The sequence below is a fragment of the Salpingoeca rosetta genome (assembly GCF_000188695.1).
Source record: "Salpingoeca rosetta unplaced genomic scaffold supercont1.37, whole genome shotgun sequence".
Taxonomy (NCBI): Eukaryota; class Choanoflagellata; order Craspedida; family Salpingoecidae; genus Salpingoeca; species Salpingoeca rosetta.
The window spans coordinates 572,845-582,844 of NW_004754897.1; the positions used below are offsets into that span (position 1 = coordinate 572,845).

Here is a 10,000-nt window from a genome sequence, read left to right on the forward strand (position 1 = left end):
AACACGTGCTGCCAGACCTCTTTGTACCGGAGTGAGTCCACCGGGGCATGTTTTGATTGCGTTTGGGTGTGTGCTTTGCACGTACATGTGTGTAATTGTGTGTGCGTGTGTGTGTGTGCGTGCGTGCGTGTACGTCTTGCCAATATGGGTGTTGCAAGACGCATTGTTTCTTACATGCACTGACGAGCTCGTGCTCACTGGCTCATCCCCACTTTCCCACCGTGATCCTCACATCCTCATCACATCCGCCTTCGCCATAACTCCAAGCTCTGAGCACGTCTTGCACAAGGGCGCGTTGCGTGCAGGCAACGGCCTCTGCCTGGACAAGATGGGACACAGGGCTGGCGGGCAGGTGGGCCACCTGTTCGCGCGTGTGTGCATGCATGAATGTGTGCGAGAGGGTGTGTGTGTACATGTGTGTGTTTTGTGTGTGTATGTGGCCTCTATGCACTCCTGCTCACGCGCATGTATTTACACGTCTGTTGTTCGCTTACTGCGTGCGTGTGTATGTATGCGTGTGTATGTGTGTATGTGTGTATGTGTGTATGTGTGCGTGTGTGTATGTGTGCGTGTGTGTATGTTGGCTACAGGCTGGCGTGTTCAGCTGTCACGGAGAGGGCGGTAACCAGGGATGGATGTACACTGTCAATGACGAAATCAGAACAGGTGCGCATGTGCACATGTGTGCGTTATGTTTGCATGTGTGTGTGTGTGCGCGCGCGCGCGTGTGTGTGTGCATGTGTGTGTATGTGTTTGTGTGACCAATGACACGCACAAACACATACACACACCCATCCTTGCTCACCTCAAATAACCCCACCACCGCGCAACAGCGGACAGCCTGTGTTTGGATGTGTACTCGTCCAAGTTTCCTGCGCCAATCCATCTCCAGCGCTGTCACCAGGTAATGACGACGGCTCGTGCATGCGCGGAAGCGTTTTCTGCTCCTCCTCCTCCTCCTCCTCCCCCTCCTCCTTCGTCTGCTTACATCGCTCCGCTCAACACGCGTCCTCACTCCTCGTTATCACCTTTGCTGTCAACAGAAGCAGGGCAATCAGGCGTGGAAGTACGAGAACAACGTCTTCCGGCATGTCGGTGAGTCAGTTGGTTTGAAGGTGACGGGCGTGTGACGGGAGTGTGATGGAAACAAAGATGAGCAGGTCGTGGCGCTGCTGTGAGGAAGTGATCAACATGGTGCTGAGGTGGACTCACTCAAAGTTCCCCATGCGCACACGCACACACGCACGCACACACGCGTACACACACATATGCACACGTAGCGAGCAACGGATGCCTGTCAAGTGTTGTCTCGGGTAATGGACAGCACGAGTTGAAGTTGGACACATGTAAGGAAGGGAGCTCTGGTCAGCAGTGGACGTGGGTGTGATCGTTGCGATGGGTACAACCACGACGAACATACAGCCTCGACTGTGTTTGTGTGTGTGTGTGTGTGTCTGTGTATGCATGTGTGTGTGTGTGTGTTGCGTTACCAGCAATGTCCCATCTTCGTCAACGTCACAATTGCCTCCGCTTCCCGGTCATTTCGTCACAGCATGCGTACAGCACATAGCGTTCTTGTTGAATACAATTCTGGGTTGAGGAGAAACAGTGGTATGGCGCGCGCGTGAACATGCACACGCGCGGGAAAAATGAACAAACATGGAAAGGGATTTTCTGCCTGAACGTAGCTGAACCATCACACACACACATACATACACACACACACACACACGTTGAATAAGTTGCTGCACTCATCAGTCCACGACTACACGAAGCTGACATCATCAGGCTGCACAGACACGTTCAAATGTCGCTGCTGTTGAATGCCAGTGGTGGTGGTGGTGATGGTCGCGGGTCCACCGTTGCCTTGTGCCACACCAACATCCCTCGCGTCGCTTTCTTGATTCGCTGACGTCACTGCACCACTGCTACTGGCGTTGCTGCTGCTGCTGTGTGCATGTCGTTTCAGCGTAAGACCGCTGTCACAGTGCGCGTGTGCGTGTTCATCAAGTGAAACGGTACGTGCACCGCCATCAGCAGCCAGCACCGTCCACGACAGCATGTGCTGCTCGTCTGTTGGCAATCCGCGCTTGTCAAAGCAAGCAGCCATGGCCTGATGTGGGTTGGTGCAGGGAAGGAGGGGGAGAGGCGTGTTTGTGCATGTATACATGTGCACATGTGTGTGTGTGTGTGTGGCGGGGGGGTTGAAGTTGGTCGTGGAGTGAATGGATGTGTGATGGTGAGCAAGTGGTGAATGATGCAGGTCTGGTGCACACATACTCACACACATACACACACATACACACACACGCACACACACACGCACGCACGCACAGGACCCCCCCCCCCCCAAGCCACGGGAGCAACGTGCCTGCCTGACGGTGGAGTGCTCGTCGACGGGGATCTGTGAATAGCTGCCGTCCTCAAATGCGATGCGCAGATTCGGGCGGCGCCGAAGATTGATTTCTTTGCCCTGCACAATTCCGCACGGCTCGTCCCACGGCAGCACAGCACCCGTGTCCGCCTGGCACGACGGAGGTGAAGGGGGAGGCGTGGGAAGGATGTTGTGGTGTTGGGTGTGAGTTGTGAATGACAGCAAGGCGGGTGGGTGGCTGGTTAACTGTGGAGGGGAGTGTGTGTGTGTGGTTATAAACACACACCACAACACACACACACAACATGCAGCACACCTCGTAGAGGGACATGAGCTGGCGTTCGAGATGCCACTTGTCAAGAAACGGCTGAATGGCAGCGGCGAGCGGCATGTACGCGGTCGCCTTCACCACAGACCTGAGATGGTGGTGGTGGTGGTTCAATGGGATATGGGAATGAGATGTGGAATGGGCGGTGGTGAGGAGAGGAACAAATGAAAGAAACAACAGCGCAGCACAAGACGAACCTGCACTAACACACGTGCAAGCACAGCCACACCAACACACACACACACACACACACACACACACACACACACACACACACACCAGCACACACACACAAACACACCAACATACACACCAACATTCACACCAACGCATGTACGCAACGATAACATTCTCTCTCGCTTTCCCTCCCACTCCCTTGTCTCACTTGTAGTCGTTTCCGAAGCATATGCGGAACACGACACCGTTGCTCTGCTGTTCATCGCGAAGACTCGTCCTCATCGTCGACACAATCGTCGCGTCCATCTCGCCATCACCATCACCATCACCATCAGTGCCATCACGGTCATGATCGCCAGCAGTGCTGTTGGTAGCAGTGGTTGCGCTCTCTCCGTCCGGCTTTGCGCCACCTGCTGTTGTTGTGCGCATGTTTGCGTCATCTGCAGGTGCAGTGTCGTTTACCGTGTCATGATCAGCATCTCCACTGCCCGCTGTTGTCGCGTTCGTGGTGTCACGCTCTGATTGGTTGAAGGTCGAGTTGGCACCGCCATCAGTCGTGTCTGCATCATGACATGTGGACGTGTGTGGATGTGTGTGGATGTGTGTATGTGTGTGTGTGTGGATGTGTGAGAGAGAGAGAGAGAGAGTGTGTGTGTGTGTGTGCACGAGTGAACGGGTCTCACATGATGGCACCAGCCAAAAACACGATGAAGCCAGCTCAGCACAAATATACACACATGCACACGCGCAAGCACACACGAGTGACTGCGACTAACCTGATTGGGGCACTGCGGATCTGTTGGTGTCAGACGAGCGGTCGGGAGTGACGATTTGCACATGAAGCAAGTTGGAAGCTCATGTGAGTTCAGGAAACACACGTAGTGAAAAGCGCCACGCAATCAACACCACGGACATGAATGCCTGCAGGCAACAATGAACGGACTCACGTGGTTGCAGACGAGACGGTGGATTCTTCCAGCGCCTCCAGCGCAGACGAATGGCGCTTTCCGCTGATGGATATGGAGGAATGATTGTGTGTGTGTGTGTCAGAAAGGTGATGTAGGAAGATGAACGTGGGCGTGAGAGCAGACACAAGTGCAATGTCAAGCAGAGGCATTTGTACACAATATACGCACACACACACACGCACACATACACACACAAACAACACACACACACACACACATACACACACCGTCCAAAAGCGGAGAACAGGGAGGACCGCTTTCGTTGCGTCATGGGCGAATGAGGACCGTCCACAGAGTCCTGCGAGTCCTTCTTCTTTCCCTTTTTGCGCGAGAACAGGGACACAATCCTCTTCTTCTTCCGGCCAGACGTTGCTGATGCAGACGCACTTGCTGCTGCTGCAGCTGCTGACGATGTTGTTGAAACCGCTGTTGCCGCTGTTGTGGCGGAGGAGTACGACGATGATGACGCGCGTGTGTTCTTGGACACCGAGGACGTCGTCTGAGAGACGGTATTGTGTGTGTGTGTGTGTGTGTGTGTGTGTGTGTGTGTTGGAGGAGCGGGAGTTGGAATTGGAGGTGGAGAACGTGTCAAAGAAGTTGGAGACAGGGAGATAACTAAAGTTGGCCGGTGCACGCACTTCAAAACATCACCATCACCATCACCATCACCACCACCATCACCACAGTCGCCGCAATTACCACATCCAAGACCATCATCATCACCACATTTGACTAGCTCACCTGCTGCTGGTTCGCTCCAGCTGCAGTCTTGTCCTTCTCCCAACGTTTCACTGCCTTCTTGTAGCGTTTTGAGTCAAGGAACTTTGGGTATGTGTCCCTCTTCATCAGGTAAAACACTTCCTTCTGTGCAGGTACGAAGCAGTGGCGTGAAGGGTGTCTGTGTGCGGTGGATTGAAGAAGGAGAACGAGGAGAAAGGTGAGGTTGAAGGGCGGGGGGAGTTGAGGAAGTGGTGTGGTGTGTGCAGTGGTGGGTTATGGGTGTGGTGTGTGCGGTGGTGAGCTGGCAGGGTTGACAAATGAACATGCAGAAGAGTATGCGAAACAGGAGACACAGAGCTGTGGTGCGATTTGAGTGTACGTGACACACAAACACATGGACGCACGCACATACATCGAACCGCACGTATACATGTACACTTCACCAAACACATCCGCATCATGAAACACGTCTGCGAGACAACTCACTCCTGTTCCAGCGCCTTCTCCGCTGGCGCGCGGTTCTTGGGCTCAATGTTGAGCCAAAGTGGCGCCTCCTTGCGGAAATACGTGTTGTAAATGCGACGAACAGCAGTAGGCACCTGACGTTGGGGAGTTGGAGGAGGATTGTGTTGTTATGGTGTGTGTTTGCGTGGTGAGAGGTGATGTGCAGGAAGTTGAGGCCACAACAGGTGGCGGCGGGGAGAATATCAGTTGGCGCGCACACACACGCACACACACACACACACACGCACACACACACACACACACACACACACACACACACACACACACACACACACACACACACACACACACACACACGTGAGAGAGAGATGCAATATGCACTGCGAGTACCTCCTCGTCGGGGATGGACTTGATGCCCTGCGCGTCGCGCCAGAAACGAACATTCTCCTCACAGAGGATATCGCGCACAAATGCTTGCAAGCAATCGAGTCCTAGAGGGTGGTTACACGGAGAGGAAGGGCGAAGAAGAGTGAATACAAGCAATCAATCAAGCAATTGAAGGCAAACACTCGTTCGCACGCACACGGACACGGACGCGGACATGGGCACACATCATATCCATCAACAACTTCCTGTATGCACTTTGTGTTTGCGCGTATGCGTGCACGTGTAGTATGTATGCACACACGAACAGCGCGTGTGGACATGTGCAGCGTGTATGAACACACACACACACACACACACACACACACACACACACACACACACACACACACACACACACACAACGTGTGCGTGTGTGAATGCGACTGCATACCCTGCTCATCAGCGAGGAGGTGTTCGAAGGAGAGCGCCCAACGCCGCGGACCGACGACGCCTTCGTGCTCGGGGGCAGCGAGATCAACCTCATCCAGCGGACTGGCAGCAACGGCAGCAACGGCAGGGCGGTGGTGATGGTAATTGGAGAGGGTGGTCGTGGCAATGCAATCAATGTGGTTGGTTGTGGTGGTGGTGGCGACGGGGACGGTGAGATGCAAAGAAGCAACAGCAGCACGGGGTAACGGTGAGTGCGGCAGGTGCATGGAAGAACGACAGCGTTGCCTGCAAGCAACAATGGCAGCGGCTGAAGCCAGTGACTCACTTCCATGTCAGGTCCTTTTCCTCCTTCTGTTCCTTTGCTTTACGCAATATGGAGAAGAAGTCTGTCCGTGTGTGTGTGTGTACGTGTACGTGTGCGTGTGCGTGTGTGTGTGTGTGTGTGTTGGTAGGCGTGTGTAGGTGTGCGTGTGAAAGAGAGCGTGCATGGAAGCGTGAGTGTGCATGTGCGGGTATCTAACGACATGAATGCACACACACACACACACGCACCTCCGTTCCCCTTCACAACACATGAACACCATCAAGCATTCACAATGGGAGTTCAACATCCATCATGAGCGCAACGACCACGCAGCACATGGCCACAGCACACGCAAACAATGGCAGCAACCCACCATCACCATCGTCGTCATCATTTGCATCAGCGGCTGCAGCAGAAGCAGGTGCGCTTGCACGTGTTGTGGCTGTCGCCGTTTGTCCTTCAGATGCCTCAGCCTCTGCTTCAGCAGCAGCACTGTCGTTTTGTTGTTGCTCGTCGCTGTTCTGTATTCTCTTCCTGCCTTCGTCATCATCCTTCACAGCGGTCACAACTGGTTCAGCATCTGCCGCGCGGTCATGTGTTGCTGCCACGCCATCATGTGTTGCTGATGGTGCCGCTGTCACTGCGTCTTGCTCGGCCCCGCCTTCCTTCTGCCATACGTCCATCACATCAGCCACATCAACACCACGTGCACCGCCCTCAACACTGGAATCAGCGTGACTGTTGTTTGCGCTTGCGTTTGCATGCGCGCCTTCGTCGACTGCTACCGGCTGCGCAATATCGGATGGGATGGGCAACAGAGGACCGTCAACGGACACGCCCACGCGGCCTTCAAGCTGCCGACGGTTGCTTGCAGGCACAGCGTGCTGCTGCTGCTGCTGCTGCTGCTGTTGTTGCTGCTGTTGTTGTTGCTGTTGTTGCTGTTGTTGTTGTTGTTGTTGTTGCTGTTGTTGTTGTTGTTGTTGTTGTTGTTGTTGATGATGGTGCTGTTGTTTGTCTTTGCCTTTCTCGCCTCCCGTACTATATTCACCCCGTGTGTCTTCTTCTTGTTGCTTGCCATCAGCAACAGCAGCGCCACCTTGAGAGCCCTCAGCACCATCGCCGCTGCTGTCACGACGACGCGCTGACGACACGTCGGGCTGGCTGCCTGCAAGCACGCGCGACATGACGGCAGTCAGGTCCTTCTCCAGCGACATCACACGCGCCGAAATCTCGCCACTGGAGTTGGCATCGTTTGGTGATGACTGCACATCCCGTTGGGTCAGCGCCGCCGCCACATTGCTTCCACTTGCACCCGCGTCACGCACGCGCTCATCAACAGCGTTGCCGTTGCCAGTACTGTCGATGTTGCTGGCACTCTCTTCGATGCGTTCAGCTTCCTTCGCTTCCTTGACTGTCTCCATAGTACCACCATCATCATCACCACCACGACCCCGCTGCACGACTGCTCTGTGCATGAGACTGGTGGCAGGGGTTGGAGTCGGTTCAGTCACAGACGCCGTGCGCTGTTGGTGGTGCTGTTGTTGTGACTGCTGCTGCTGCTGCTGTTGCTGCTGTGATGTGTCTTGTTCGTGTTGCGCGTGCTGCTGGTCTTCATCAAAGGAGAAGCGAGGCGGTGACTGGCGCTTTCGTTGCCTGCAAGCACACACACGTGTGTGTGTGTGTGTGTGTGTGTGTGTGTGTGTGTGTGTGTGTGTGTGTGTGTGTGTGTGTGTGCAGTTTCGCAAGTCGCCGGGTGCCAGTCATGCCGAGGTGCTCAGACAATAGGCATTCGCCGCACATGGAATTCAAACACCACCATTGGGAACAACAAAGAAAATGCAGACAGGATGCACTTACGAGCCACGTGTGCGCGAGTGAACGAGGTCGTCCACGCCTTGCTTGACAGCAGACGAAACTAAATGCGACGCGCTCGCGTTTAGGAAGGACAGCATGCTTTCATCAGACGGCATAGACTCGTCCACCACGCGCTCGCGATCGCCACGCATGGACAACGATGATGATGACGACGCATGTGCTTTCCGTGCACCGCCGTCACCACCACGGTCGCCTCCTGCATCATCACGACGGTGCGTTGCATCATGATCAGCACCATGATCACCACCGCCTTCCTCTGGTTTCTTGAGTTGCGTTTCGAGCGGGCGAATGGGCGAGACATCCGGCAGCGTCGTGTCAAAGAGATCACTCGAGTCCTTCCCAGCCAACAACTACACACGGCACGAAAGGGCAAGGAGAACATGGAGAGTTGAGAATCAGGGTGAAAATGAGGTGTGCATGTGTGTGTGTGTGTGTGTGCGTGTGTGCGTGTGTGCGTGTGTGTGTGTGTGTGTGTGTGTGTGTGTGTGTGTGTGTGTGTGTGTGTGTGTGTGCTAGGGAGGAGTGAAGTTGGAGCAGATGGGGAAAAGGTGGGCGGAGTGATTGTGAATCATGTGGTCAGAGGTGGGGTGCGACAGCAATGGAACATCACCCTCCATGAAACACACTACTACCTCGTCCCTCTCCTTTCTTCGCTCCCCTCACATTGCCTTATCCCCTCATATTGCCTCATCTGTGTGCGTCTGTACCTGTTTGAACGAGTCTGAAGCATCGCTGGCGGTCGACGAGCGCCTGTGCTGGGGATAGGCCAGACGGCGACCAGCATCCTGAAGATATGCCACATCCGACAACACCTGCGCAGCGTGTGTGCACATGCATGTGTGTGTGCACATGCGTGTGTGTGTGTGTGTGTGTGTGTGTGTGTGTGTGTGTGTGTGTGTGTGTGTGTGTGTGTGTGTGTGTGTGTGTGTGTGTGTGTGTGTTTGCGTGCGTGTGACCATTGTTGTGAAAACAGACGGCACCAGCCTTAACAGTGCAAACAACACCAATCACAGCGGTGACCACACACACACGCACACACGCGCACACACACACACACACACACACACACACACATACACACAATACACGTGTGCAGACCTGTCCGAGCGCGGACGATGGGTCGGACGTCTGCGTGCTGTCGAGCAGTGATGTGCCAACACGTGTCGATGCATTGCCCGTTGCACCCGCGCCTCTCGCTGCCATTTTTGTTGAGTCAGCAGCAGCTGCCGCGTCCTCTGCGACTGTGAGGAAGGACTGTACCTCCAGTGCGGACGGACGGGAGAGTGGATCCTGATTCCAGCAGTTGACAAACTCCGCTGTGGTGGGTGACATGCGAGGTGTGGTGGGTGGGAGTTGTGGTTGTGGTATGGGTGAGAAGAGTAGGTGCGATAACGAAGAACACGTGCACACGAGACCACGACACTTGGGCGTCCGTAAAAACAAATTATATAGCGTACACTTGCGACAGAGGAGCAGTAAACGCCAACACTTTCAAGACGCAACAACTGCACCCATGGCCCCTTCCAGCTGCTTCCGTGCTTGCAAGCAAAAAGCAGGTGGCGACGTACGTTGGAGGGGCGAGGGTGCGCGCACGAGACGCGACGTGTTCCTGACGGCGTTTGCACACGCATCCGATGTGCGGCAGTGGGCAAGCGGGTGCTTCAACTCAAGCACCTCAACCACCAGCAGTCCCAGGCCTGTCATGTGTGAATGTAAGGGAATGGGGAAGGGAGGGGGTTAGCTATGGGCGGACTTGTCAGTGACGCACACTGTGTATGTGTGTATGTACATGTGGGGCACGTGTGGTGCCCCACTGTGTGAACAACCACGCCACACACCGCCACCATAACCATCATCACCAACATACAACAATCGACACCACTGTCACCATCCACATCGATCAACTCACTGAAGACGTCTGCCGCGGCTGTTGCGGTGTTTGGGTCGAGCACCACCTCTGGCGCACGATAGCG

At 54.8% G+C, this 10,000-nt stretch overlaps 2 protein-coding genes across 2 annotated transcripts in view; one reads left to right on the plus strand and one right to left on the minus strand.

Annotated features, from left to right (window-relative positions):
• Positions 1–1,604, plus strand: part of PTSG_13120 (polypeptide N-acetylgalactosaminyltransferase 13) — a 6,231-nt gene extending 4,627 nt beyond the window's left edge. The window contains exons 15-20 of the mRNA XM_004988241.1: positions 1–31; positions 268–352; positions 591–666; positions 834–904; positions 1,044–1,095; positions 1,281–1,604. The exon at positions 1–31 is cut by the window's left edge and continues 84 nt beyond it. Of these exons, the coding sequence (XP_004988298.1) occupies positions 1–31; positions 268–352; positions 591–666; positions 834–904; positions 1,044–1,095; positions 1,281–1,387 (422 nt within the window). The 3' untranslated portion in view covers positions 1,388–1,604. The remainder of the gene's footprint in view (positions 32–267; positions 353–590; positions 667–833; positions 905–1,043; positions 1,096–1,280) is intronic.
• The window catches only part of PTSG_10914 (TKL protein kinase), a 15,230-nt gene continuing 6,797 nt past the window's right edge, over positions 1,568–10,000 (minus strand). Inside the window, exons 17-34 of the mRNA XM_004988242.1 lie at positions 9,937–10,000; positions 9,596–9,724; positions 9,126–9,343; positions 8,735–8,839; positions 8,010–8,377; positions 6,526–7,805; positions 6,174–6,234; positions 5,850–5,950; positions 5,423–5,523; positions 5,054–5,166; positions 4,589–4,745; positions 4,075–4,346; positions 3,827–3,889; positions 3,656–3,675; positions 3,088–3,439; positions 2,691–2,790; positions 2,372–2,524; positions 1,568–2,113 (exon numbers count right to left, since the gene is read on the minus strand). The exon at positions 9,937–10,000 is cut by the window's right edge and continues 15 nt beyond it. Coding sequence (XP_004988299.1) covers positions 1,766–2,113; positions 2,372–2,524; positions 2,691–2,790; positions 3,088–3,439; positions 3,656–3,675; positions 3,827–3,889; positions 4,075–4,346; positions 4,589–4,745; positions 5,054–5,166; positions 5,423–5,523; positions 5,850–5,950; positions 6,174–6,234; positions 6,526–7,805; positions 8,010–8,377; positions 8,735–8,839; positions 9,126–9,343; positions 9,596–9,724; positions 9,937–10,000 — 4,005 coding nt within the window. The 3' untranslated portion in view covers positions 1,568–1,765. The remainder of the gene's footprint in view (positions 2,114–2,371; positions 2,525–2,690; positions 2,791–3,087; positions 3,440–3,655; positions 3,676–3,826; positions 3,890–4,074; positions 4,347–4,588; positions 4,746–5,053; positions 5,167–5,422; positions 5,524–5,849; positions 5,951–6,173; positions 6,235–6,525; positions 7,806–8,009; positions 8,378–8,734; positions 8,840–9,125; positions 9,344–9,595; positions 9,725–9,936) is intronic.